Source organism: Perissodus microlepis, chromosome 16 (assembly GCF_051167445.1).
Source record: "Perissodus microlepis isolate ML-2025 ecotype Zambia chromosome 16, ASM5116744v1, whole genome shotgun sequence".
NCBI classification, from domain to species: Eukaryota; Metazoa; Chordata; class Actinopteri; order Cichliformes; family Cichlidae; genus Perissodus; species Perissodus microlepis.
This window is the reverse complement of record NC_140476.1, coordinates 24,746,427-24,773,933: the sequence shown is the minus strand read 5'-3', so window position 1 is coordinate 24,773,933 and position 27,507 is coordinate 24,746,427. Positions and strand designations below refer to the sequence as shown.

The window sequence follows — 27,507 nt, the reverse complement described above, 5'->3', positions numbered from 1 at the left end:
TTAACATTTCCACTTTGAGGTCACCCACTGGTTTTGGAACATATTTTAAGACGTTAGTGCTAATGTTTTGGCCAATGTTTGTTTGTTTGTTTGTTTGTTTGTTTGTTTGTTTGTTTGTTTGTTTGTTTGTTTGTTTGTTTGTTTGTTTGTTTGTTTGTTTGATTTGGGAGCCAAAAGCGACCAGGTTTGGATGACAGAGTGGAATCCTAAGCCAGGTAGAAATGTGGAAAAGCCTGGTTAGCATGCTGTATAAATAATTCAATTTCAGTTCAGTTCAATTTTATTTATATAGCTCCAAGTCACAGCAGCAGTTATCTGCTATTCAGTGCTAACAGCCTAATAAAGCACTATAACTTCCCTCATCAAAATGCCCACATTTAATGGAAGTGAGACTATACTGTACATCACATGAAAACATTTGCCAAGTAATTCCATTAAAAAAGCTCCAGAAGACACCAACAAAACAAATGCAGTTGAGAGGTCCAGTTCAGACAACAGCCATTGTCTACAGCTAATAGTGTCAAGAGACATGTCAATCACACAGCCATGCATATAACTCCAGTATTCAAGTTAATGGGTTAAAAAAGAAGAAATCACCTGCAGTACACTTGTTATGAAAGGGCTTGAATATCGTCTACAAATTATGTAAGGATTAACTTCATGAATAAATCACCATGATATCCATGAAATTCATTGGCAACATCTCATTCATTACATTAAACTAAATGAGGGCCAAAAAATACTTGATGGAGACATATTTAGACTAACATATCAGTAGATTATCTGTCCCTTATAGGTTTTATAGGTTTACTCAGTTTTAATGAATTGATTCAATCCTCTATTGAGTCCAATTAAATTTTAACAGATTTTAAAGATTTGATTTTTGGCTAATTTTTGGCAAAAAGAACAAAAAAACAGAATGTTCTTTCACCTGTGAAACATTAGAGATGAAAACTTTAATGAGGCCTTCAAAGAATGCTATGTTTGTGGAAAACACGCTCTCTCTGTTATTCAGCTGCAAAGACAATACACAGCGGGGCCTCTTCTCACAAATGCAACCCCCGCAAATCACGATCCGTTGAAGGTCCCTTTGAATTGAAACGTACACGGGGGGCCTCTGCTCCATGTTGCTCTGTCAGGAATTTGAACAATGGGGTCATGTATCTTTCGGCGTGAGGTCAGGTATAAAAGCAACTCGTGGGATGTCGTGAAAACTGTGCAGTCCTTCTGAGCCTAAAGAGTCCTAACTGAAACCATGACCATGGGAAAGGTGTGTGCAGCTTTGGCTATTTCATTGTTTGTATTTTTTGCATTTGATTGGATGCTGAACAAATGTGGATGTGATGCAAAAAATACGATATCAAACAGTCCTTGTTTTTTCTCTTTTTTTCAATTTCAGATCATCTTCTATGAGGACAGGAACTTCCAGGGTCGTTCCTATGAGACCAGCAGCGACTGTGCTGACATGTCCTCCTACCTGAGCAGGTGCCACTCCTGCAGGGTGGAGAGCGGCTGCTTCATGGTCTACGACCGTACCAACTACATGGGAAATCAGTTCTTTGTCAGGAGGGGAGAGTACTCTGACTACCAGCGTATGGGCATGAGTGATTGCATTAGGTCCTGCCGCATGATCCCCATGGTACTGTAAATTGAAAACTCCTTCTAATATCTGACATATGGTGTAAGATGCTGAGCCTGGCAGCATCTTACACCTGCTGAGATCTCTTTGATTCATTGTTATTCATTTCAATTTACAGCACAGAGGCCAGTTCAGGATGAGGATCTATGAGAGGGAGAACTTCGGAGGTCAGATGTATGAACTGATGGACGACTGCGAGAACATGATGGATCGCTACCGCATGTCCGACTGCCAGTCGTGCCACGTGATGGATGGCCACTGGCTGATGTACGAGCAGCCCCACTACAGAGGCAGGATGATGTACCTGAGGCCCGGAGAGTACAGGAGCTTCAGGGACATGGGAATGAGTGGAATGAGGTTCAATAGCATGAGGCGCATCATGGATTCCTGTTATTAGAGCACCAGTGTATAAAAGCATGATTTTAAATAAAAATCTAATAATTCTCTTTTAAATGAATTTGTCACTGACTGATCGGAAACTTGCACAACAAACCAAAATAAGACACGCAAACATAGGCTACATTTTTGTATAAATTATAACCCTGTAAGTAGCAACAGCTAACTTTTAAGTGCTATGCTGTGTATTCAGTTTAACAGCAAACCTTTAGGGTCACTATGCTGCACACCACCAGATGACAGCATATCACCATTTTTATTTATATCTGTAAATGTAACCACAGTAAATGGTTACATTTAGGCAAATTATAAATACATTAAATACACAGCAACATTAGAAATGCAGTATATGTGAATGCAGTCCTTCTGTTCTGCAACATTAGCCTTTTTCTTCATGCAACGACCTGTAAAAAGGCACAACAATTTAAATTACACATAATTTATTAATTATGCCAATGTAATTTTGAATATAAGGAAATGTATGCATAAAAGGCAGCATACAGAATAAATGGCAACTAATTCTTTAATATTTTTCAATAGCATATGCTGTTTCCCTTCTAGTTAGAATAATTATAATTTAATTAAATTAAAGATGGCAGGTTATAACACATAGTCACATATATAGGACATGCTATTCATAAGAAGACATTGCCAGCTTTAAATCTGCATTTTTTTTTTTCTCTTATTAAAGCTAAACAAATTATGTAAATATACTGCAGTCATACCAGCTTTCTTTTTAGAAAGAAAACAATGAAAGCAAAAACAATGTTGTTTGCACTGTAATAGTTTATAAAGGAGCCAGGTTGATCCACTGCAGAACTGCACTGTGACCTGTTGGTGTGATAATACTCTTTTGTTCTGCACAGTTCAGTAAACAGAACAATATCCATTTTGTTGGAGTCACAAGAACTTTCTAAACTTGAATTAGCAAAATAAAAATAAAAAGACAGAACAGAAGCAAAGCCTCTGTTTTATAGGGGTTTTTAGCACAGCACTAGAATAACTACAGGTGTCCGTAAGTTGTCGCTGGTGCATTTCACAGGGAGAAAAAGGAAAGAGAGCTAACTTCACTCAGAGATGGAGAAAGATAAAGACAGGACAGGAGAGGAAGAAGAGAGCTAAGATTTAAAGGACCGCTCAGTGGGGTTGGATAAACTGGAAATTTAAAGCTTACATGTAAGTCCTCATGTTTTAAATCAGATATCGGGTCTAACATTATGTTGTTGTTTTTTTCATATCATGAAACCTGCTGCAAAATGAACTGAGGTAGACTGACTGTGTTATTCGAAGTCTGCATGAAAATCCTCTGCAGGTTAAACAGGTTAGTTTACTGCACTGTGATGGATTTAAAGTAAAGAACAGTGTGTGACTGGTGCACAGTGGCTGTATGTTACTGTATGTTATTCTTCTGATTAAAGCTAAATACAATTAGAATTAAAAATCTAATTTGTATTCCCATCTACTGATTAATTTTATTATTACATTACATTACTAGTTTTCTTACATTTCAGAACCTGTACTTTTTCACTTTTACCTAAGTAAAGAAGCTGAATCTTCAACTTTTACTGAACTAGTTTGTAACACTAGTATCTGTACTTCTAATTACGTGCAGAATGTCTGTACTTTTGCCACCTCTGCAGATTTGTAAGGAAAATGCATTTACGGATTCAGCAGAGTTGAGTATATGAGTTTTTAATATCTCATCGTGATGTGCAGTATATCATCAAAAGGTTGTGTGTAGTTGTGCAACGTGTGACCTTCAGGCAGCTTCATGGAAATGCACTGTATGGGCTCAGGAACTCTTCCAGAAATCATTGTCTCTGAGCACAGTTTGCTGTGCCATCCACAAGGATGGTTAATGAAACATATCATCAGGAAAAACACTGAAAGCTGATTAAAAATGGAGTGAAGCAAATTGGAAATTTCCTCTGTTAGAGGTCAGATAAATCAAAATTTGAAATTATTTTTGCATTACAAAAAGATCTTCATTTGATGTTACTGTCATGTTCCCTTTGTCCTCTCCAGTTGGCTCACTACTTTCTATCTATCTCTCTCTTATAAGCACTCTACCTCTCCTCTGTCTATGTGTGTGTGTGTGTGTGTGTGTGTGTGTGTGTGTGTGTGTGTGTGTGTGTGTGTGTGTGTGTGTGTGTGTGTGTGTGTGTGTGTGTGTGTCACTCAGTCTCACAGTTGCTCCTGATGTCGTTGTTGTGACAACTTTTTAAGGCAGTGGTGGCTGACCTTCAGTCCTCGCTGGTTTGTTTTACGGCTTCTGTACATGTTGCTACTTTCCTCCAAGGAAGAATCTCACTCATTGTTTCCCTGTGAACTTGTGATCCTCCCAGAGAAACCTGTGTTGGTGATCTGTAGAGAGAATCTGTGGGAAAGTGTGGCTCTGTGGAAAACCTTGCCTGAGGGGACTGGGACCATCGCTACTGTTGATCTTCTGTGTTACACATTATTCACTGTAAATAAATGCACTGAACTTGAGTCCACCTAGATCTGTGATATTCCTTGTTTGTTTGTTTTCATTTTACCAAATTAAACAATTAAAGAAAAACTATTGAATTTACTTTTTTATTACATCATTTATTTTTTTTATTTTAATAAAATAAAATGTAAATATTAATACAGTTTAATTTGCTAAATTAGGCTAATTAGTTTAACAAAGCAAATAATTATTTTGGTGTTTTTCAATCGAAAAAAAACGGGAAAAAAATCGAAAAACATTTGTTTATTCTCAATAGACCTCTATATATTTTTTCCCTTCCTCCTCCTTTGTGTGTGTGTTCAATGAAAAATGGGTAAATTAGGTGTATTTTTCTTTGGTGCTACAAACAAGAGTGTAGATATTTTGATTAGTTAGTTAGTTGTTCAGTTTTTAATTAAATATAATATTTATTATCCAAAAAAGTACATTTTTGGAAAAATATTGACAATGCATGATAAAGAAAAATATTAAGTGACATTCTGGCCTAATACATCATTTTTAACAACATTACTGTATCTAAGCTTCGTAGGTCGGTTATTGCAGATTTGAATGCTTATGCTGTTGTTGTATTTACAGTCTTATTTGTCCTAGTTGTTATAGTCTTTAGTTCTACTAGAATAAAAGTTCATATGCTAACTGAGGATGGCTAAACGCAAAAGCCTAGGGTTGTTCTATAGACTTAGCCTCGTCATTTACTGAATGGAAGCTGTCTTGACTTTGCTATAAAACTGCTGATCGTTCTTATTATTTTTTAAGTTGAACATGATAACTATGTATATATTTAGTTATTGAGTAACACGTAATTTTGGGTATAGTTAGGGAATGCTTTCTTGCAGTTAGGTACGTAGATGTAGCTACATGAAAAATGCAGCAAGATAAAGAAAGTGCATGTGACAAATGTGGTTATGAAGTACACATTGCTTTTATTTACTGAAGTCAAATACAGAAGTCTAGCACATATCAGTGATACGCCTCATGCTCATGAACCTCATCCCGCTCATGCCCATGTCCCTGAAGCTCCTGTACTCTCCGGGCCTCAGGTACATCATCCTGCCTCTGTAGTGGGGCTGCTCGTACATCAGCCAGTGGCCATCCATCACGTTGCAGGACATGCAGTCGGACATGCGGTAGCGGTCCATGATGCTGTCGCAGTCGTCCATCAGCTCGTTCATCTGACCACCGAAGTTCTCCCTCTCATAGATCCTCATCCTGAACTGGCCTCTGTGCTGTAATTAAATGTAGAGAAATGTAAGTATGATTACTAAGGAGCATTTTAAAAATTAATAATGAATCAAAATTATAGTAGCAAAAGTGAAGCACGTCTTACAAAGGGGATCATTCTGCAGGATCTGATGGAATCAAACATCATTCCCATGCTCATCATGCGCTGCATGTCATGGTACTCGCCCCTCCTAAGGAAGAACTGCATGCCCATGTAGTTGGGACGCTCATAGACCATGAAGCAGCCGCTCTCCACCCTGCAGGACTGGCACCTGCTCAGGTAGGAGGTCATGTCAGAGCAGTCGCTCGTGCACTCATAGGAGCGACCCTGGAAGTTCCTGTCCTCGTAGAAGACGATCTGAAAAAAAAAAAGATAAATCAGTAAATCGATTAAAGAAGATTATTTTTGCTTCCTTTTACAGTAAAAATCATCCCATTACCTTGCCCATGATGGTGGTTAAGGTTGTTCCCAGTGGATGGTTCAACTTGCTCTGCCAACTCCATGATTCCAGGGCCTTTTTATACAAAATCCCAGGGGCCATGATGTGTTGTTATTCAAATGTGCAAAGCTGATGAATTAGCAGTATTACTTTTGCTGAACGGGGCCTATAAATGACTAACAATGGTTCTCCATCCATACATTTCTGGCAGCAGTCATCCGTATTGTCTATTATAAGCATATGCTTTGTGTGTGTTCCATTTTGAGTCAGAAGGCTCTTCACATACAGTTAGTAATCAGGGATGGAAAGAACATGACATCAGGCTACATCTGTGGTAAACTTCTGACAAACTGTAGAAAGATTCAGTTAATACAAAGAAATAAATATACTAACTGCCGGCTTTCAGGACTCTCGATAATAAGAAATATGTTCCGTAACTTAAAAGACTGAGTTTCATTTAAAGGAGAATCTGCATGTTTTATTAAGTTCTTACGGATGTTATTATACTATAAGATTAAAGTGTGATAAATAATCATGAGATGAAAGGCCATACACAAGCTACAGTAAGATACACAGCCTTTAAACAAACACAGACACAACATTCTAATCTCATAAAATATAGTAACTAATTGTTCTGTATTCTTACTTTTGATGAGTTACTAAAAAAGGGTAAAAAAGTAGGTTAGCAATAGATGGATTTATGCAATATTAAAAGTTCAGACAGTTTATGTACATATACCTATGGAGAATACTTTAATTTGCATTCACACAGCTTAATTCTAAAGAAATTAAAATTTAAAATGTGTCACTCCTCTAATTCCATCATGCAACATCTGGTTGTTCCCTTTTTGCAATACTTTAACAGCAGCTGGCTGGAGAAAAAGCATTAGCAATATGGTGATATTGCACTAATTCATTTCAGTTGCATTAATTTACTTTTTCATTTGCAGGCATTTGTTTAAACGTTTTTGCAAATTTGGATCAGAAACACTCATTTCTATCACTGATCTGCCTCTTCTTCTTACACTGTAACTAAAATTATATAAAGACACTCAATTCCCTTATTTTGAAAAGTTGAGTTTATTAGGAAGTCCTGAAAAAAGACTCTGTTGTTATGATTGGGTTTTAGGCTATATAATAACTATACAGTTGTTCAAGTGAGACGTATATATTAGACGGTTCTTCCAAATTCAATTCAACTAGTTTGTCGTAAGTAGAAATACTGATAAGCCATCGTGAACATCGTGAGCTGGGATTTTGAAGAAGGGTTGCTCCATGTGGTCTACAACTTTGATAAGAAAAATCTAAAAGAAAATCACATCTGGAAACATATCTCTCCTGACTGACATTAGGGCTTTGTTTAACTTTGTTCTAAAGAGTGGAATTTGGGCGATTTCAAAAGAAATTACAATATTAAGTTAATAATATTAATATAAAAATTCAAACATAAGAAAATAAGTTATTTTATTAAGTTTATAAATACTTATGATTACCAACATAATAAGGGATTCAGCAATGTCGATAAGAAATAATGGTACAAATACCTAGTATTAGTATGTAGAATATGACAGATAGTCATGAAATTAATGTATCATTGTGTTATACATAGATTCTTTCTTTTATTCCAGAAAGTACAACAAGTGAGTCAAAACAATAATGCTGTAGATGATTTTGTTGTTGCCTACTTGATGTATAGTTTATTTGTTTAAGATCAGCTGGACTGGCCAGGGTGTTTTTTTTAATTACATCTAATTTAATAAACAAAAGTAGGTATTGTTCTTCACAGTACCTACAGAGTAAGTACAGGATCTGCAGACCAAACAGTCAACATGTTACCAGTCTTTTGATGGGTCCCGTTATGTACCCGCAACAAAGCATTCACAGTTTCAAAGCTGAACAACTCAATCAAAACAAATTCACAAGACGAGTTAAAAATTCAACATCTTTAATAAACAAAGTGCTTTATATTTACAGCAAGGTTTCAGTTGATGGCTAAAATTCGGTGACTCTCCTGAAGGAGCCGACAATGGCGCAGGTGGCGCACCAATCGCGGTACCTCCTGTACTCCCCGGGTCTTAGGAAGTACTGTCTGCCTCGGTAGTTGGGGTACTCGTAGAAGATCCAGTAGCCATTCATAACATTACTGGAGTAGACATGGCGGTGATGGAAACGGTCAGACACACAGGGACAGTCATCCATGAACTCCATCATGTGACCACTGAAGTCAGGCTTCTCATAGATACGCAATCTGTAGGAACCTCGATACTGTGGGGCCAGAAGAGAATCAGCAACATGTTCAAACCTTTGCCATATTTCAGTGAAACCATTATGTCTAGGTGTATTTTTTTTATGTCTGTCTTACCACTGGAATCATCCTACAGGAGCGGATACAGCTGCTGAAGCCCATCCACCTCTGGTAGTCAGGATACTCTCCCCTCCTCATGAAATACTGGTGGCCCATGAAGTTAGGGCGCTCATAGATCATAAAGCAGCCACTCTCTACCCTGATGGAGTTGCAGCGGCTGAAGTACAAGTGAAGGTCTGTGCAGTCATTACTGCACTCATAGGAGCGACCCTGGAAGTTCTTGTCCTCGTAAAAGATAATCTAATGAAAAATAAAAGAGTCGTAGCTTCAGCTGCTCAGTTAAGACTTTCCAGCAAAAAAAAATGTGTAAAAGACCACCAACAAATTTAACTAACATTCAATGTGAGCAGAGAGAGAAAAAAACAGTACTTACCTTGCCCATGGTCTCCGTTGGAGAGATTCCCCATGTTTTCAGGGCTTTTTATACTACCTTGCGACAAACAAATGCATTGTTATTCAAATTATCTCATAGTTATAATTGAAGGCTACTAGCACATGTTTACCTTTTTGTTAGAGCCCAACATTGGGTGAGAAATATGGATCTGTATTTGAAAAAAAGGATAAATTAACTGGTTTGGTGTTTTGACATGCATGGACAAAGGAAAAGACTAGTATGGTATCCACACATCCAGTGGACAATAGCTGCAGAACAATATGGAACAGGGCTTTGGCATTAAATATGTTGTGTAACAGAGCAGGAAGCCATTTACTCTCCCTCTACCTGAGCAACCCTACCATATGCAAATAAACAAGCGTGTGTATACTGTGCTGCCAGTCTTCATGTGACATAGAATATAACAGAAGTTTTGTATATACTTTTACAGTTTACTGTATGTTAAGCAATGTAAAATTCACTATTTTTAAATGATTTAGGACTTTCACAATTACTTGATCTCTCACAGTAATTTGACTTTCTGAAGACTCCCCCTACAGGAGAAATGGACCTGGACACATAACTCCTATTATTTTTATTTCTTGGTATTACCACCAGCCACTAGTCAAATATAATTAATTACTTATAACATTTTGTTATGCTGAAAACTGTGCAATAGTAAATTTCACCTTGATTTGAGCCTTTTTTTTCCTCTCCCTCTCTCTTCAATTGTAAGACTTATGTGAAAATGTTACGGTTTCTGTATTTAATATCACTTAGTAGTGTAGTTTATCAATCACTAAAAAAGTTAAAGTTTATATTATACTTATTTTCCAGATAAATTTTGTTTAACTTCTACGTTTTTTGTTGTTTGTTTAAAATCTTTAAGACAATCTTTAGCATAATGAATGTTTTTGGTCCTTGTAAGCTGTTTCAAAGCAAATGTCAATCATAACAGTATAATGTGTCTGACATTAATTTTAAACTGTTTAAAAAACATGTGCTTATGTTACCATCTTTGCCAGATCAATCTCATTCTTACATTGTTTATTCCATATTTTGTCATTTGTTGTCAGAGGTGTCCTGGATCAGTTTCCTCTCCTACACCGTGCAGCGTAGTGTTTAACACTAATCGTATGGATAAATTCTCCCACCGCAGAGACCAGCTAATCCTATCGAGCCAACCAACTGGGAGAGATATTGTTTGCCATGGTATGCCTAAGCATAGAGGAGATTAAACTATAGTGCCCAGTTACCCAGAAGCTGGTAGATAAATTGTTTCACCACTGGCCCCAAAGAGTACTTATTTTCCATTCTGTAACATTTGATTGCAAGAAAAAACTCATCTGCCATCTTAAGGGTCCTTTGCAAAATATTAATGAAGCTTTGTAGTGATACATGGAAATAAAAGATGCTTTTTTTATTAAGCAGTTAAAGTTTATTGGGAATACAGACAATTCAAGTCATTGAAAGATGCATTTAAATGAAGCTTGACTTCAGTTGAAGTCAGTGATTCTTCTGATGGAGCCGATCCTTGGGCTGATGCCTCCCCAGTCACTGTACCTCCGATACTCTCCGGGCCTCAGGTAGTACACTCTGCCCTTGTAGTTAGGTTGGTCGTACAGTAGCCAGTGGCCGTCCATCACATTGCAGGAGTTGAAATCAGACATGCTGAGTTGGTCTTGGACATTTGGGCAGTCATCGACCAGCTCATGCATCTGCCCGGTCATGTCAGCACGCTCGTAAAGCCTCATCCTGTAGGAACCCTGGTGCTAGCAAAGAAATTAAAAAAAAAACTCTCATAATCTCCCCAATCAGGTCCTTCTTTACATACATTTAATTACTTAAAACATTTTTGAAAAGCAAGAGTTGACCGGTAACCTATAAGGATTTAAAAACTAGTTCCTTAATATAATATTTTTGTCTATTAACATCTTGCAAAAGAGCTTTCAGTAAACTCTATGGTGCTAAAATTAATTTATAGTTTCTGAATATTTGCCCATTTAGCAGTAACCCAATATGGGTTTCTGGTAACCTGATGGATATTATGGGGTTATAACAGAGTCTTAAAGCAAGTCATTATGACCTACCTGGGGGATCATACGGCAAGATCTGACACAGTCATTAATGCCAATCATACGCTGGTTATCAGAGTACTCTCCTCTCCTCAGATAGTACTGATTGCCCATGTAGTTGGGCCTCTCATACACCATGAAGCAGCCACTCTCCACCCTGATGGAGTTGCATCTGTTGAAGTAGGTGTGAAGATCGGCACAGTCGCTGCTGCACTCATGAGAGCGCCCTTGGAAGTTTCTGTCTTCGTAAAAAATTATCTGCAAAAGCAACAAGCACACACGGACACTTTTTTACAGAGTGCTGTTAGAAGCCACAAAAACAGGATTTTTTGTAAAACCACAACATTTAGTTTCTTTACCTTTCCCATGGTTGTGTTGGCATCAGACTCTATTACCAGTGCTGTCCCAGAGCCAAGCTACTGTGCTTTATAAAAAAGAAAGAAAGAAAGGACTGCTGTGTGATTGCACAGCATAAAGTATTGTCATTTAAATATATCCCCCACAGTGATGATGGATCACAAGTGGGGGTGGGCAGATAGGAAAATCTGTTTATGTATAGATGACTCTTGGTGTGTGTCGTTATTGTTCTTTCCTCCATGTTCATCACAATTTCTTCCCGAAAATGCTGTTGTACAATAGGATGATAGTCACATAGTCCTGCACAACATCAGCAGAATAATACTGATATTTAATAGAGCCAGCACATAATTTGCACAAGCTGCCAGGTGTTTGCTTGTTGGGTTTTTTTTATGTGAGTCAACATTTCTAAAGTATCAAACATGTTGGCTATGACTTCATATGAAGGACTTACAAAAATGTCTTACTCAGATCAGGTTACCACCATGGACTAATCTGTTTGTTTGAAACGTTACAGTACTAACAAATCATGCTTTGATAAATGAGGTCCTCCTCACAACTGAATGGACTATGACGACTCCATTTTGCAATTGCTTTATTACAATGGTGAGTCCAATGGTGAGCCCAAGCTTTACATAAGGGAATGTTCTGATGCAGGACAGTAGTATTTTGATTAAGTGACAAAAACTGTTTTTTGTTTCTTTCTTTAGTGTTGCAAGCATAATTATCTGAGTATGAAGGCTCTCTAAAATGTTCATGTAGCTCTGGCAACTACCAAAAGTGGTCAATAGTCCATGATGCGTTTGATGGATCCAACTCTGGCACTCCTGCCACCCCACTCACTGAACCTCTTATACTCTCCAGGCCTTATCAGGTACATCCTGCCCCAGTAGTTTGGGTGCTCGTAGAAGAGCCAGTTGCCATTTTTCACGTTGCAGGAGAAGATGTCATTAACGTGGAAGCGATCCATGACACTGGGACAGTCATCCACAAGGTCCATCACCTGACCCCCAAACTCGATCCGCTCATACAGGCGCATGTTGAACATCCCAGGCTCCTAGTTTTGAATCAAAGATGGTCATTATTTACTTAGCTGCACCTTCAGGAACTACCTCTACAAAAAAAAAAGTTGTTATATTTGTAATGACTCTCAAATGTAATTATGGAATCTTCTATTTTGCTACAAGGAAATAATACTGAATGAGTTTGGGAAACTGATTTTTTGAAAGACGATGAAATAATATGTTTTTAGCTTGCTAGCTAAACATGCTAATGTACCTACTTTGGTCAAAATGAAAGACACAGTTCCACTTCCTCAGATTGCACAAAAAGTGAAGGCAACAAATACTTAAAGTGGACTTTAAAACATGTGTTAATGGCTCATTTACAACTAGAGTCTGCAAAACCTGTGAGTGGAAATCCAGTACCTGGGCCAGCCCATCTTCAAGACTCTAAAAACTGTGGTACAGATTGACTGGATGGATATTTTTATTATAAAGTGTTTTGATAGGCATTAGATTTGTGTCAGCATTTATGCACCTTTATAGAGCAGACTAATTCTGTAGTTATTTAAATAAAGTTATAATTAGCAAAACGTCATGTATTCATATCTGATTTGACCATTTTCATGGTAAAAGCTACCCTCTTTTTACATTTTCTTCAAAGAAAATCCAAAGTAAAATTAAATTCAAATACTGATTTAGCCTTTCTTTAAGGTGAAACAACAGTGAAATCATGCTAACATTTAAAATATATTACACCAAAGGCAAAATTAGTCCTACAAAAGTTGTTTTGGGAAGATCAATAGCAACAACTAAGATGCACCCTCTTGTATAAAGATCCATTTGATTTATATAACAGTTTGGAATAAGTAAATTAGACATAATATGCTATTATTTAGAATATATTGAAAACAGAACGGCAGCTAAGATTATAAATGAGTCTATAATGGAGACTGTTTTTAAACCTGTAGGTTAAAAAGCGTTTGCAAAATCTTGAAATACATTTTAAAAACAAAGGTTTAAATTGTTTCAATAAAAGTTAGGTCTGGTTAGTTTACATTCTCACAATCTATCAAGAGGCAGTGTGAACTCCAGTGAATGTATAAGGCTGGGTTTGGCCAACAAACAGTAGCTCACCGTAGGGATGTAACGACAGGAGCTGACAGACTCGTTGACACCCATCCAGTGATGGAAGTCCGGATACTCTCCTTTCTTCAGGTAGTACTGGTTACCAGAGTAATTGGTTTTTTCATAGATCATGAAGCAACCACTCTCCACCTTGATTGAGTTGCAGCGGCTGAGTCGGCTTAACAAGTCCTCACAGTCATTACAGCACTCAAAATGGTGCCCAGAGAAGTTGTTGTCCTCATAGAAGATAATCTAAACATACAAATCATATATTTTTCAGTGTTTGCACTGCAAATATGTTCATTGGAAACAAATATTATCATATTTGCTTCAGTATTACGAGCATTTTCATGGTTTTAATGGACATCTCGGTACACGTTGTGAACACTCAGGAAGCCTATTAGCATTTTGTACCCCACCTGCTTGTTTGCCCAAAACTGTCATTTTTACCTTCCCCATGTTGGCTGCTTCTCCTGCCCTGTGCCTAGTCTCTGTATGATCCATCCAGCTCTTTGAAGACTCAAACCTGTTACATATATAGTGAATGTGAAATGCAGACTCTGCACGTGTCATTCATATTGTAATGCCAGGAATCTTTGGCATTTGTGCCGTTGTGTTATCCTGAAGAGATGTTTGGGGATTATGTATGTACAGGTGAGCGCTGACTGGTCCAATGTCAACTCTGAATGGGTGCTGTTTGTTGTTGCACTGCTAAAATTTACCTCAGACTGAGGGTTTATGCTCCACCCACGTTCACCAAGATATCTTCTAAATGTTTACATTCATTTTTCTAGTTGCTCAGACATAAAAACCTCCAGTTGTTTTATTTGGAGCTACTTGATTAGAATATTTTTTCCCATGGTAGAAATGAGTCTGTCTGTGTTTTTGTCAACAGAATGATAGTTTGTGTTTTATGTAATTTTTATTCTACCACTGCCATCTGGTGGTGAGCTTTATTTCTGACCAAAATAGAAACAATGTTTACATTTTTACTGACAACCTTTCAAAATGCTTGTGTTAATTTGTAGGATATTTGCTCATGTCTAAACAAACACAAAGGTCCAATAGATAACGCTTGAGCCTGGGTGAAAAAAGTGTTAGTGCTTGAATGATTTTATTCAATCCTCTTATGAGAGTTAGGATGTCAGGCCACAAGCCCAGCACATTCTCCTGGGGAAAGATGCCCTCTAGATGCAGAGAGCAAAAACAAAACTGAGTACACTTGAGCACTGATGCCATTTTATTCAGTGTGTAAAACAAGGCAAAGAGTAGACATTTCACAAGAACTGTCCCTCCGTCTTATAAATCCATGAGACGTCGGATGGACCCAACCCTGGAGCTAATGGCGTTCCAGTTGCTGAAGCTCCTATACTGGCCAGGTGAGAGGTAGTAGTGGCGCCCCCTGTAGTGGTGTTGCTCATACATCAGCCAGTGGCCATCTATCACATTGCAGGAGTTGAAGTTGGAGAGGCGGAAACGGTCCATGAGATTAGGACAGTCATCCGTCAGTTCCATCATTCCGCCTTCCATGTCGAAATGCTCATACAGCCTCATCCTGAAGCTGCCAATGTGCTGCAGAGGTCAGGAAAGTCAAACGGTCACATTAGGTTTGTTTTTTGTGAAATCTGTTAATGTGCATAGCTGTGAGTTAGATGATGAGATGCACCACATACCTAATAAAATATCTGCAATAAGCTGCTTAGCCTAGCTTAGCATAGATACTGGCACTAAAAGAAGAGAGTAAACGCTGATGCCTGTTTCTAGGCCGTTTCTACTCTACACCACTGGTAGGCATGGTACGTGTTAATTAATGTTAACATACCAGTACCACAATACTTTTTAAAAATGAAATATTAATATCAAGTATTATGTATTACAAGTATCACAAGTATCTGATAATGTAAACCAGTGCAATTAACAGTCTGATTTTCACTCTAATACATCTTAACAATTTACCCAGCTTGCCACTGTCCATAAAACGGGAGAAAAAAGACAGTAACAAGCTAGCGTGTGGCTACTATGGTTGCCGAAAAGGATATTACATCATGGTCCTCTACCCAGAAAACAAAAGTTCTCTGGTGGGATAGGATAGTTTATATTTTTTAAACAAAAAACACCTCTGAACACAGATTGCTGTAGCAAAATTAGCCCATTTATTGGCTAATGCTACATGCTAAAAGTCAAGTATACAGTCTGCTGCTTGGCAGTTATATTGGAGGACAGGCAAGCAAAATTTAAAACATTAGAATTAACAGAAGAGCACAAAAGCAGCACTTTATCAGCTTTGGAGCAGTCAGCAGTGACCTCTTTAGTTTAAGTGAAATCACCTTCATTTCTAATTTCAGAGTAGTTACTTTTTTAATCGAAAAAGAAAATCATTGAATAGTTGGTGTATGGTTTTCTGTGCACTGAATCTATTATTGTAAGAGGTTAAGATGCAGTATGACACAGTGATGGTATTTTACTGAGGTTCTTACCGAGGGGATCATGCGACAAGATCTGACACAGTCATTCATACCAGTCATGCCCATGTAGTCAGAGTACTCTCCCCTCCTCATGAAGTATTGGTTTCCCGCGTAGCCCGGACGGTCATAGATCATAAACATGCCGCTTTCCACTCGAATGGAGCGGCAGTGGTCAAACATAGAGTGCAAGTTGGCACAGTCGCTCATGCACTCATAGTAACGGCCTCCAAAGTTCTTGTCCTCATAGAAGATGATCTGACCGAGGGACAGAAAAAGGCATGTAAGCTCATTTTTGATCTACAGATATCCGTCATGTAAAACGACATACAAACCTTTCCCATAATGCCTGCTGTTGTTGGTCAAACTTCTTCCTGCGTTTTTAAATCCTAAAATTAGCTTCCATCTTTATATACAATACCCTTTTGGGAGCAGTTGGTGTTATTTAAATGAGGCGTGGTGTCAGCAGAAATATTACAAGAGTCTTCCCACTCCTGTTTGTCATGTCCTGTGTTCAGGTTAACAGATGCCATACAGCTTCCAGCAAGAGCTACAACATGTGCAGGCGCTGGAACAGTCACAGGTCTTTCAATCTTCATGTGTTTGCTTTAAATGGGCTGGATTCAGAGTATGAAGGGTGAGTAAATGCCTATAAAACGTTTCTTTTTGCTGGTGTGTGTTGATATTGATTTATAATTTTCTGTAGGAGTGAGACTGACTTCTAGAAAAACTAAAAACTGTACTTCCAACAAACATTACACCAAAAATTGGCCCTTTTTTAAATCAGGAGAATTCAGAAAGTAAATAATTACCTTATTACAAAGAGTTAGAGACACTCGTGTCAGTGAGTGTGTTCTAAAACTCTCCCCTGCAATTTCACTAAATTTTATGCAGTAAAAATTAAGCAGAACAATGCCATGTTCATTTTAATTATATTAATGCCACATGGCAACCTCCTTATTGAATGTGCAAGTATGTCAAAATGAGAAAAAGGCTCATTCTGGCACAGGAAACTATTAAGGTTTCAAATAAATGTGTCAATGTGTGGAATGTCCATATAATAAATGATGATATTTAAATGCTGGAAATGTTTCCACAAAATGGAAACATTTATGTGTAATTTCATGTGATGTTAGTTAAATCAGTCAGTAACAAAGAAAGCACAGAAAGTAGTTTAACAACAGCTCCATTTATTTATGAAGTTATATCTTACTAATGCCAAGTCAATCGCTGAGACACGTTACCATTTTTATTTCGTTTTGTTTTTCTATAGCGATTCAATCCAGATTAGAACTCTGTGATTCTGCGGAAGGAGCCAGTGGTGGCGCAGGTGGCCCCCCAGTCACTGAACTTGCGGTACTCCCCGGGCTTCATGAAGTACTGCCTGCCACGGTAGTTTGGGTGCTCGTAGAGGGTCCAGTAGCCGTCCATGACATTGCAGGAATAGATGTCACGGCTCCGAAAATGATCCTGCACCGACTCGCAGTCCTCACTGAACTCCATCATCTGACCCTGGAAGTTGGGTCGCTCGTAGATGCGCATGCGGTAGGGCCCCTCGCTGGTCTGGATGAACATAGCAGTAAGGTAAAACACAAAATTAGAGTAGCATCAGTACCTCTGCAGCTCTGTATGGGTGTGTGTGAGGGGAAGATTTATTGGAAATTGACATAGCTTACTCTTAAAAAATAAACATGTTAAAAAAAAAAAAAAAAAAAAAATTGGGTTTTTTTTATTTTAAATTTGTAGGACTGCATTAATATATCAGCTAAATATTGGCCTACATTGGCCTTTTTCAGTGATATCTGCATGTGAGCAAATAAAATTTCATTAAGTAATGTCAGAGGCTGGTATTTATTTGTCGTGCCACATCAAAAGAATAGTTAAACATAGACGTGCTTAAAATAAAAAATAATAATATACAGATAATACATGGAACCTGATTTAATACAGTTTTACAATGTGTCATAATTATGAGAAAACAGCAACAACAACTTATTTGACATTTATAATTGACTTTTATTTACTTGTTTGCCAAACATTACCTTGTCCTACACCTAACCTTGAACTATTTCATGTAGATTCTGTACAGAGAAAGCACTTTCCAGCAACTAAATCTAAACTCTTATTAAAGTGCAACTTTAGTTGGAAGGAAAAAATATCTAATATTTTAATCATGTTATTTGGCTTGTGCACATAGAAAACAGTAAAAATCAGTGGTTTAATCATCTAAATAATGACATAAAACCACTTCTAAGTCAGAAAATGTAATTCTCAGATGACATTTTTCATAGTATTAACTGCACATAGTTTCCTGTTCACTCACATAGGAGAAGGTACGGCAGGAGCGGATGGTGTCGTTGTAGCCCATCCAGCGCTGGTAGTCTGGGTACTCGCCTCTGGTCAGAACATACTGGTAGCCAGTGTAGTTGGGCTTCTCATACAGCACCCAGCAACCACTTTCCACCTTGATAGAGTTGCAGCGGCTGAAGTGGGGGTGCATGTCAGGACAGTCGGTGTCGCACTCATACGAGCGACCCTGGAAGTTTCTGTCCTCATAGAATATGATCTAAAGCCAGGGGAGGAGGAGGAGGGTGGACAGAGGCAGTCACACAGCCATGCTGTACTACAGATTTCAGTCGAGCCTGTATGTGTGATTCTGGTAGTGTTGATTAACTGACTTTAACAACCCATGACATAAAGGCACTGTCAGTTTGTCGGTGTGTCTGGCAGTTTAGTTTTTAGAACCTAATCATTATTTGAGAAGCTGCAACACAACTTGTCAGCTTGAAGAAGCCCACTTCTAAACAAAATGAATCTCTCTTACCTTACTACTCATCCTGCGGTGTGCTGGAGCCAGTCACCTACAGAAAAATGGTGGTCTCACAAAGCGGCACCACAGCCCCGCTATATAAACCTCAATCAAAGGGTTAGCAGATCCCACTTTAGCTGTTTTTTCAATGAGTGGGGATTTAACGTACTGGCATCGTTGCCAAGAGTCTTGATCCTGCGCATACAGCGAAAATCCCTGAATCATCAATGCAAAAGTCCTACCAGGCAAATTACTGACCCACTGTGCCCTCTTTATTGATATGGACATTAGAGACACATTTTATCCACTCATCAAGGAGATTAATCTTTGCTCGCAGAATGTCAGAGGTAATCACAAAATGAATCAGCCTCTATAAACATTTGCAGAAATTCCAAAAAAGAAAAATGTGGATTTGTGTGTTTTATTTGTATGAGGAAAATGGGACCAGGAACCTTCATGTTTAGTCAATATCAGTACCAAAGTGATATTTAGGTGCTTTTGCTTTGTGTAACTTTGGAGTTTGTATTCAGGTACACTTATTTGACAGTTTTAGTAACTCTACAAACAATCTGATATGTAATTGTAAAGAGATAGGATACCAAATATCCAGTTTTTCTCTTACAATGGTAACGAATGCTTCTAAATATTACTGGACATGGATTAGGACTGATTCTAAAAGTCAATCATTTGAGATTTTCTTACATTTCTATAACAACTCAATTGTATTTATATAGCCGCAACAACAGTTGCATCAGGGTAGTTTATACTGCAAGGTAACAAACCTACAATAATCATTTATCCACAAACTGATTATCTAAATTAATAACATAACCTGAGGTAACAAAAATGATTTTATTGTTTTCATCAAAGACAAAACTGGAATGTTTAACAGGTAATAAGTGATTCTTGTCAAAAGCATAAACTTATGTTGCTGTATGCTATGAGGAGTGCCTAGACTTGTACATGGGAGAAACCAAACAACCACTCCATAAACGCATGCCACCTCGACGGGACAAGACTCAGCTGTATATCTGCACCTAAAGGATAGAGTTCACTCTTTTAAAGGTTCCCGGCGTTCACATTTTGGACAGAGAAGAAAGATGGTTTGAAAAAGGACTGAAACAGGCCTCTATGTCTACTGTGAATGACCGTCATTGAACAGAGGCGGTGGCCTACGACACACTGTCTGCCACCTACAATCCAGTTTTGAGATCCCTTCCCAGGCGCCTCAACCCCAACTCATCAGGTGACTTCAATAGGTACATGAGAGGTTGAGGCAACGTGTCACACAGGTGTCTCCCGAAACCTCTGTTGGTAATGACCCACACCTTTTTTTCACACCCTGGACCTTTTCATGACATACATGATCAATAGTGGGTCAACAACCCTTCACAGAATCGATCCTGAGGGTGGCTGTAGCTCAGGTGGTAGAGCAGGTCACCTACTAACTAACTGGGAGGTTTGCGGTTTGATCCCAGTCTACATGCCAAATATCCTTGGGCAAGATACTAACCCCATGTTGCTCTCTGATGCATCCATTGGGGTATGTATGAATGTTAGATAGTAAGCGCTTAGGGGAAAAAAGTACTGGTATGACAAGTTGTGTAAAGCACTTTGAGTGCTCAGATAGAGTAGAAAATTGCTATATAAGGATCAGTCCATTTACCAATCCCTACTAGGGTTTAAATATCTGGGACTCTCCACCTTTTGGTTTTAGAACTGAAGAAACCTCTTGGATGAGAAATAAAAACGTCTTCAAACAACTTAAAGAAGTCCAGTCCAGATAGATACCAGTGACAGGTTGAGCCAATTTAATTTTGATGAAAATTAGGTCAAGGTCATATCAAATATGAAAATCAGTAAACCCTGACCTTGTGTATGAGCTGTGTCTTTCTTGGTGAGGACAAGCCATTTTTAACTCCAAGAGTTTTTGGAGTTTTTCCTGGGTAAATAATATATTTTTAAAAATCTCTGACTCCAGTGAGACCATCAGTAGTTTGAGTCATTACACATCTCCAGCGTCACCAAAGGCTGTTTGACCAAGAAGCATGGAGTTGTGCTTCAGATCATCAGACCTCCATAATCGCATAAACTCCACCAACACAATCTGGTATGGCACTTTGCGAGGAGTACAGAGTGAAGGAAACACATTAAAGCATGACATTGAATGTAGTAACAACTTATTCATATAATGCATTATCAAATAACACAGAGCCCAGTTGACAGAAAATACTTCTCTGTATATGTCTCTTTTATTTCTGAATACTTCAAGTGCATTTTTGAGTTTAAGTGACATTTTTAGTTGAGTACATTAACATTCAACTGAGCAGTTTTACCATTTCATGTTAGTATTATTGCTCTAGCTCAATGTCTCTACTTCTGGCAGCTGCTGGAGGTTGACGTCAGTTGTGCAGAGACTCTTGCGAGCCTTCATAGTGCTCAGTCCTTTCCTGGTGAACATCACTGCTTTCCTAAAAGTGAAGCAGAGCGTATGGGAGGTCTGTTTAGATCCACAGGGTGGCAGCAGAGGATTTTCAATGCAGACATTGTAACAAGAAGTTACTGTTCAAATATTTCCTTCTTGGCTTTGGGCATTTCAAAGCCTAGTCTTTTCTCTGAAATATTTCTGGACTAATGTTGAACATTTCAAAATTACTTCCTATCTCTTTTCCTAATCACTTTTGCTTAACTTAGACTGAAAATGCCATGAGGTCGGGGAAATGTGGGAATACTAAGAAAAAAAGAACCGCATTACCCAAACTGCATTTACAGGAGACTAAGAGGGCCTACAACAGTGGCACTGAGGACCACCTGACATGTAACAACTCAAGAAAGGTCTGGGGAAGACCCGGAGGAACTAAATCGTTTCTTCTTCCAATTTGAGGCCAAAAGATTTCATAGATTCACTCTGCAGGAACAGGATGTGTGTTCAGGTCAGTCAGCTCTAGAAATGCATAAAGTCAGCTACATTTACCTATCTGATTAAGAGGTGATTTGAGACACTGGTCCTGCATCATATCAAAACCAGCCTCTCTTCCACATTTAGCTCACACAAAGCTAACAGACCCACCGAAGAGGCCATCACCATCCACACAGCACTAAACCACCTGGAACACAGAGCTGGACATCCCGTGGACATGCTAATCAGCATGCTACATGACTTGGCCTCTCGATCCCCATCGGCACCAGGACCAAAGACTTCTTCACCAGCCATTCACAGACAGTCAAACTAGGTCCCCACCTCTACTACTCCATCACTGCGTACCTGTCTGCTCGTATAACACCATAATTAAATTAGACACAACCATCATTAAGCTTATCACAAGAAATGAGTCAGCATGCAGAGAAGAGCTATGAAGACTATCTGAGCGATTCTTGGTGAATAACCAGAGACTCATCACCACAAAGACAACTGCATTATTAGTGGAAGAAATATGACACAGTTCTGCCTCTCTCTGTATAAATGGAGCACGGGTAGGAAGGGTGCAGACATTCTGGGGGTTTCATATACGAGGACCTCTCCTGGTCGGCCAACACCACTGCAACTTCCAAAAGAAAGTGCAGCAATGAGCGATAAGAACTGCACAGAAAAGAACTGACTGCTCGTTTCTGGAGGAGAGTGCCATATCACGCTACCTCAGCAGAAATACCAAAATTGTCCAGGACTTCACTCACCCTGGCCATCATCTATGGCAGGTGTTATAGGCCAAGACTCACACGTCCAGATTTAGCAAAAGGTTGTTTCAGCAGGCGGTGCAGATGTTAAATAAGAAAAAAAACCTAAAAGGTGTGATTTTATTTATTCTACGTGCTACCGTCTCGTGTTTCAGTCAACATCTTGTGTTATACCATGGCACCATAGAGTATTATTTTAATTTGGCTCTATGTACAATAAAGGCAGTCTTTAATAATCTGCTTGATGTCAGATTATTAAATATCGAGGTGTGTCTGATGTGCTGAAGCTACTGTCTCCTGAAGATGCAACCTTCACTTTACTTTCATCATTGAAATAAAGCTGCTTGTCTTTATTTGTAATGGGGGCGGGGGGGGGGGGGGGGGGGGGCACACAAGGAGACTACTTAGTGAGCAGCAGGTGTTAATAAAACAGAGTATGCAGCTGGGTTTAGCAAGTGGTTAAAAGTTTAAAACATATCTGCATGTTGTATATGGTATATGATGGGAAACACAGCAGCCATTTACATGATTTGTACTGACTACTGAAGTATTTTTCCTTGGTATTTAGAGACGTTAGTTCTTATTTTGCCTACCACACATATGGTGATTGCTCAGATACGGTACTCACACTGATGAAGGACTGAGATGAAGTGGAAAACGAAGATGAAACTTGCTTCGGTGGAGCACTTGCCTTTGTCTGCCCAGACAGCCATCTTTTCAGCTTCTGATCTGCAAGAGTTTCGTTTTGGGGTTTGTTTGAGGTTTTTTGTTTGTTTTCAAAAAACAAAACAAAAAACAGTCCTTCAGAATATTAATGGCTCAGTCACACTAGATTGAAAAACCTCCCACACAGCAAAATCTCCAGTGTTAAATTAACACTTTTGACAGTGTTATATGTTTAAAAGTAACCTAGTCAGTTTTGAAGATTAACAATGGCTAACACTGAGCAGTGCTGATTTTCTAACACTGGAATATTTCTAACATTTTGAATTATTTTCCAGTGTTAGAAAATCAGCACTGCTCAGTGTTAGCCATTGTTAATCTTCAAAACTGACTAGGTTACTTTTAAACATATAACACTGTCAAAAGTGTTAATTTAACACTCAACAGTGTTGTATTTAACACTCAGAGGTGTGGACCCATATAGACACTCTCTAGTGTTAATTTAACACTGGAGATTTTGCTGTGCAGGATGATTGGAATGAATTTTCTTTCACATTTGACATTTGAAGCAACCAACTGGTTTGAGACCATTTTTGCTCACTGGTCACCTGGTAGGAGCCAACCTGCCTCCCAGCAAATAACTGCTGTCAATTGCAGTCAGCCTGAGTCTGCAGAATAGCTTTACTCAGTCACTACTGAACTGAAGTACATGTTTGAGTGCTTCTGTTTTGTATTCCTTATATTTCTACTTGGCTCAAAAATCAAACATTCTGCAAACTGATAAATACTTTTAAAGAATAACGTTTGGCAAAAGAGCACAAAAAATCAAAGAAAAAAGAAAACAGAAGTCATAAAAGTTCATGTAGACAGAATAGTACATTGTTGATGATGTTGTTTATATTGTTTAAAGAAACAAAACACAGATCAAAGAAGATTAAAACTCAAAAGAAGGAAAAGTTCTTGCTTTTGTTTTTGGTTTTTTTGGTTTTTTACTTAAAGTTTCCCAGGAAACTCAAGATAAATACTGCTGAGTACACTACTAAGAGGTCAGAGAGGTTTTGCTATACTCATTTATCTGTTGAGGAGTGTGTCTCCAGAAAGAGTAAAAAAAAGAAAAGAAAATCTTATTTTAAGTTGCTTATATTTTATATGTACTCATAAAATCTAAATATTCTTGCCAAGCACCAGACTCACTCCGTTTTGAGACTTGTTTCAAGTATAGACTGTATTAAAGTTGCCAGCAACTCGCGCCCACTTTGGTTGTACAAAGCAGTTTAATTGTATAGAAATCTATTTGATTCCCATTTGAGAAACAATTTGTATCTTTATTCTCTTGTCACTACCATAAAGGCTAAACCAGACAACACACACTTACTGTGTTTCTTGGAGTGGTACACGGCCTTGTAGGATCCAAGTATTGCAAAAGGATGATAGGACAGAGTGATGGGATAGACAATTGAGCCCTTGGGTTAAGAAAAAGAAAAAGGAATGGAATGTTTTTAGGCAAAATTATGTTTCAAAAAGGATAAAACAGTTGCAGCCACTTTCCTAACTAGGACACTTTTGTACCTTGGACTTCTGGTTGGGGTATGAAGCGGCTGGTTTACACCTGTACAGAGTCAAGATTTCCTCCACTGGCAGGCTACTCTAAACAGAAACACACAACAGTTAAAATAAGCAGTTTAGGCATTAAGTGCATCAAAGTACTCTCAGGAAGGTTTTTCGAGAGTTTACCTTTAGCTTTTAGATTTATTAAAAGTTGCATTTACATGTAAATATCCTTACCATAATAATCCCAGCAAAGGATGACAAGATCATAGCCTCCCGCTCTAAGCGATTAGGATACTGGGCACTTCCTAAACTGCATGTTGCTCCACTGTGGTGCAGGAGGAAGGTGATGAAAGGCAACCAATCCACCAACTGACTCTATTCATTTGCCTTTGTAAAAGCACTGTACGGCATCATGTCTTATTACAGCTGCTTTTACCAAAGTTTTGTTTATTTTTATACTTGTTATTTAATTTTTACTAAATTTTGTGAGCATAATAAACATAATTCAGGAGTATCAATGATAGAACGTTTAACTTTAAAAAACAGAAAACGTACATGATCTCTCTGTCGAGCACATGTCGTCCTTCCTTCTTCTCCAGCCACCAAAGGGCAACACTGATTGCAAGATCATAGTGAGCCTACAACATGTCACACAGAAGTTGTCAGCTCTACTTAGTTATACATTAAAACATTATTTTAGCATTGGTTGCTTCTGCTGAGTTTTTACCAAGTCATCCAGCGCTGTGAAAGTTCCTTTGCCCTTCGGATCAAAGGCGTCTTCCCTAAGTTTCTGTCCAATGTAGTTGTCTCTGTTTGGGAACAGGAGAAAATGAACCAGTTGCCAGTTTACTTACTGACTGCACGGTATGCTTTGTTACATTTTAGCATCCACTCACATAAGGGCCTCAACATCTCTTTTGAGCTTGTTTGCCTCCATTTTCTGAATGAAATCCTTTCATCTAGGACTCCTGCAGAGAAATCAACACATGTACAGTCCACAGTACATCTTCTACATCTTAACTAGTCACCTCAGAGTTCTGTGCAATTTGTTGTTTTATTCATTTTTGAATGATAAAAGTGTAATTTTCCTAACAACATGTAACCTAACTGAATGTGAAACCATGCTTTTAATGTTTCAGTTAAAATATTCAGACCCTTTGGTGTGCCTCCTGTTCATTTTTATTGAATTCTCCAGTCACTGGGAGACTTCATAGAGATGGGCATCTGGCCAGTTTGAGCAGAAATAGTGCACACCAGGGAAAGGACCAACTTACCAGGAACCAATCCTCGATAAACAGAAGACTGTGCAAGAAAGTTATAGAATTCGATGTTGCATGCATGATGGCTTCTCTATGTGCGTGGCTGCTGAGTTCTACACCTGCAGGCTATTGAATTTATACACAAAGAATGTAATTGATTGAGTGGCAATGAATATCTGCACCCATGAAATGAAATTATTTGCTCCTGGCTGCGCTTTTTTCTCACCTGCGGTTTTTGACATGAATATAATTCCTTAACAGGGTACCGTATCAGCTTTTGTGTTTGTCAGAAAGCTCTGAAAGGCCTCTGTGAGCACATGGAAAAGGATTACAAAAAATATAAACTCTTTGCACTAATAAACTAGAGGCAGTGTGTGTGCTGTAGTGATGTGTTGGTCGCGAACGAAATGGCTCTTAGAGCCGGATCTTTGACGTGAACGACGCGAGCCGGCTCCTTATCGTGAGCCGTGGGGTTTTTTTTCCTTCTCTCACCCTCTCCCTATCGCACTTTTTTTTCCGCTTCACTCCGCACACGAGCCTTGTGCTTTGCACTGGGCAGAGGGGGGAGGGGCGGTAGTTACACTCGCAGTAGCACAGGAACAGAGCGGGAGGGAGAGAGAGAGAAAGAGAGCCAGGGACAACAATGTCACATTAGAAAGGTATAGTAATCATAATATAAATCTCAAAGTATTCACAACATTCCCGAACAGAAATAGGCCTCTGCACCAGGGGTGAGGGTGTGGCCATGAAAGCAATGTGACATGCCATTGGATGTTGGGACACATAATAACATGACGCTAAGCATCGGCCAATGAATGTGAACTAACAACCACAAGGTCGCGGGTGTGGCTGTACTGTAGGAAAAAATCCTAATATAAAAGTATTTTACTGTGCATTTTACAGTTTTGTTCTGTTCTTCTAGAATATCATTAAAGTAACGTAAATAGACTGTGATTTCACATTTCAAATGTAAATTAACGTTAAATCACTGTAATGTAATAAAACATAATTGTCATGATTATTAAATGTATCTGTCTGTACATATGCATATTTAGATTGTTAAAATACATTCACAAATGTATCATGATTTCACAAATATCTGTCCGTTATTTGAAAGATTGAACTGTTGAATTCAAATGTAATGCTATGGAAAAGTATATAACATGATTCCTATAAGCTTGTGTTACATCACATAAGTATTATTATCATTGCTATTTAGGGCGATCGTGGCCCAAGAGTTGGCAGTTCACCTTGTGATCAGAAGGTTGCCGGTTCGAGCCCCGGCTCGGACACTCTCGGTATTGTGTCCGTGGTCAAGACTCTTCACCTACTGGTGATGGCCAGAGGGGCCGATGGTGCGATATGGCAGCCTCGCCTCTGTCAGTCTGTCCCAGGGCATGCAATCCATTATTATTTAAACCAACTGTTAACTGTATATTTCTGTACATTTACGTATTATGATTCATATTGCCACATTCATTGACCTTGTTTATAGGTAATTTCATTGTTTGATCACGTTAAAATGTTCCTAATTTAATGTCTAAAAGCACTTGGAAAAGGCAGAATCCCATGTAAAATTAGCGCAACAAACTCTATTTTCAT

The 27,507-nt window shown here is 38.5% G+C and overlaps 8 protein-coding genes across 11 annotated transcripts; 1 reads left to right on the top strand and 7 right to left on the bottom strand.

Annotated features, from left to right (window-relative positions):
- Positions 1-1,255: 1,255 nt before the first annotated feature.
- Positions 1,256-2,036, top strand: LOC146370996 (gamma-crystallin M3-like). Its single transcript, XM_084954988.1, has 3 exons — positions 1,256-1,270; positions 1,400-1,639; positions 1,758-2,036. The coding sequence occupies exons 1-3, from the start codon at positions 1,256-1,258 to the stop codon at positions 2,034-2,036; spliced, it is 534 nt and encodes a 177-aa protein (XP_084811114.1).
- A 3,440-nt stretch (positions 2,037-5,476) lies between these two features.
- LOC146370995 (gamma-crystallin M1) lies at positions 5,477-6,196 on the bottom strand. Its single transcript, XM_084954987.1, has 3 exons — positions 6,188-6,196; positions 5,854-6,105; positions 5,477-5,752 (listed from the first exon to the last, which is right to left on the bottom strand). Exons 1-3 carry the CDS (start codon positions 6,194-6,196, stop codon positions 5,477-5,479), a joined length of 537 nt encoding a protein of 178 aa, XP_084811113.1.
- Positions 6,197-8,179: 1,983 nt separating this feature from the next.
- On the bottom strand, positions 8,180-8,946 carry LOC146370994 (gamma-crystallin M2-like). Of its 2 annotated transcripts, none has more exons than XM_084955002.1 (3): positions 8,926-8,946; positions 8,550-8,792; positions 8,180-8,452 (listed from the first exon to the last, which is right to left on the bottom strand). In XM_084955002.1, exons 1-3 carry the CDS (start codon positions 8,932-8,934, stop codon positions 8,180-8,182), a joined length of 525 nt encoding a protein of 174 aa, XP_084811128.1. In that variant the 5' UTR covers positions 8,935-8,946. The 2 variants fall into 2 exon arrangements, with proteins under 2 accessions (XP_084811128.1, XP_084811127.1); XM_084955001.1 differs by having other exon boundaries at positions 8,553-8,792; positions 8,926-8,934.
- A 1,475-nt stretch (positions 8,947-10,421) lies between these two features.
- Positions 10,422-11,368, bottom strand: LOC146370993 (gamma-crystallin M2-like). Its single transcript, XM_084954996.1, has 3 exons — positions 11,360-11,368; positions 11,016-11,258; positions 10,422-10,697 (listed from the first exon to the last, which is right to left on the bottom strand). Exons 1-3 carry the CDS (start codon positions 11,366-11,368, stop codon positions 10,422-10,424), a joined length of 528 nt encoding a protein of 175 aa, XP_084811122.1.
- A 773-nt stretch (positions 11,369-12,141) lies between these two features.
- On the bottom strand, positions 12,142-14,059 carry LOC146370992 (gamma-crystallin S-1-like). 2 transcript variants are annotated; one of them, XM_084954982.1, is made up of 3 exons: positions 13,937-14,059; positions 13,496-13,738; positions 12,142-12,414 (listed from the first exon to the last, which is right to left on the bottom strand). In XM_084954982.1, the coding sequence occupies exons 1-3, from the start codon at positions 14,057-14,059 to the stop codon at positions 12,142-12,144; spliced, it is 639 nt and encodes a 212-aa protein (XP_084811108.1). The 2 variants fall into 2 exon arrangements, with proteins under 2 accessions (XP_084811108.1, XP_084811109.1); XM_084954983.1 differs by having other exon boundaries at positions 12,142-12,411; positions 13,937-13,945.
- Positions 14,060-14,785: 726 nt separating this feature from the next.
- On the bottom strand, positions 14,786-16,453 carry LOC146370991 (gamma-crystallin B-like). Its single transcript, XM_084954579.1, has 3 exons — positions 16,427-16,453; positions 15,964-16,248; positions 14,786-15,058 (listed from the first exon to the last, which is right to left on the bottom strand). The coding sequence occupies exons 1-3, from the start codon at positions 16,451-16,453 to the stop codon at positions 14,786-14,788; spliced, it is 585 nt and encodes a 194-aa protein (XP_084810705.1).
- A 782-nt stretch (positions 16,454-17,235) lies between these two features.
- On the bottom strand, positions 17,236-18,784 carry LOC146370990 (gamma-crystallin M2-like). Of its 2 annotated transcripts, none has more exons than XM_084954992.1 (3): positions 18,773-18,784; positions 18,272-18,514; positions 17,236-17,511 (listed from the first exon to the last, which is right to left on the bottom strand). In XM_084954992.1, exons 1-3 carry the CDS (start codon positions 18,782-18,784, stop codon positions 17,236-17,238), a joined length of 531 nt encoding a protein of 176 aa, XP_084811118.1. The 2 variants fall into 2 exon arrangements, with proteins under 2 accessions (XP_084811118.1, XP_084811119.1); XM_084954993.1 differs by having other exon boundaries at positions 17,236-17,519; positions 18,283-18,514.
- Positions 18,785-21,014: 2,230 nt separating this feature from the next.
- c9h2orf80 (chromosome 9 C2orf80 homolog) lies at positions 21,015-26,558 on the bottom strand. Its single transcript, XM_084955003.1, has 8 exons — positions 25,543-26,558; positions 25,374-25,455; positions 25,202-25,284; positions 24,881-24,971; positions 24,665-24,742; positions 24,471-24,558; positions 23,061-23,161; positions 21,015-21,228 (listed from the first exon to the last, which is right to left on the bottom strand). Exons 1-8 carry the CDS (start codon positions 25,581-25,583, stop codon positions 21,160-21,162), a joined length of 633 nt encoding a protein of 210 aa, XP_084811129.1. The 5' UTR covers positions 25,584-26,558; the 3' UTR covers positions 21,015-21,159.
- Positions 26,559-27,507: the final 949 nt, after the last annotated feature.

Coding starts and splice junctions, on each gene's coding strand:
- LOC146370996 (XM_084954988.1), top strand. Junction 1,640..1,757: donor CCTGCCGCATGATCCCCATG/GTACTGTAAATT, acceptor TTCAATTTACAG/CACAGAGGCCAGTTCAGGAT.
- LOC146370995 (XM_084954987.1), bottom strand. Junction 5,753..5,853: donor CCTGCAGAATGATCCCCTTT/GTAAGACGTGCT, acceptor ATTTAATTACAG/CACAGAGGCCAGTTCAGGAT.
- LOC146370994 (XM_084955002.1), bottom strand. Junction 8,453..8,549: donor CCTGTAGGATGATTCCAGTG/GTAAGACAGACA, acceptor CTGGCCCCACAG/TATCGAGGTTCCTACAGATT.
- LOC146370993 (XM_084954996.1), bottom strand. Junction 10,698..11,015: donor CTTGCCGTATGATCCCCCAG/GTAGGTCATAAT, acceptor TTTCTTTGCTAG/CACCAGGGTTCCTACAGGAT.
- LOC146370992 (XM_084954982.1), bottom strand. CDS start 14,059: ATGACACGTGCAGAGTCTGCATTTCACATTCACTATATATGTAACAGG. Junction 13,739..13,936: donor AAGCAGCCAACATGGGGAAG/GTAAAAATGACA, acceptor TTGTATGTTTAG/ATTATCTTCTATGAGGACAA. Junction 12,415..13,495: donor CCTGTCGTTACATCCCTACG/GTGAGCTACTGT, acceptor ATTCAAAACTAG/GAGCCTGGGATGTTCAACAT.
- LOC146370991 (XM_084954579.1), bottom strand. CDS start 16,453: ATGACAAACAGGAGTGGGAAGACTCTT. Junction 16,249..16,426: donor ACAGGAGTGGGAAGACTCTT/GTAATATTTCTG, acceptor GGATATCTGTAG/ATCAAAAATGAGCTTACATG. Junction 15,059..15,963: donor CTTGTCGCATGATCCCCTCG/GTAAGAACCTCA, acceptor TGACCTCTGCAG/CACATTGGCAGCTTCAGGAT.
- LOC146370990 (XM_084954992.1), bottom strand. Junction 17,512..18,271: donor CCTGCCGTACCTTCTCCTAT/GTGAGTGAACAG, acceptor ATGTTCATCCAG/ACCAGCGAGGGGCCCTACCG.
- c9h2orf80 (XM_084955003.1), bottom strand. CDS start 25,583: ATGGAGGCAAACAAGCTCAAAAGAGATGTTGAGGCCCTTAT. Junction 24,743..24,880: donor CCTTTGCTGGGATTATTATG/GTAAGGATATTT, acceptor GTTTCTGTTTAG/AGTAGCCTGCCAGTGGAGGA. Junction 21,229..23,060: donor CATCTCAGTCCTTCATCAGT/GTGAGTACCGTA, acceptor CTTCACTTTTAG/GAAAGCAGTGATGTTCACCA.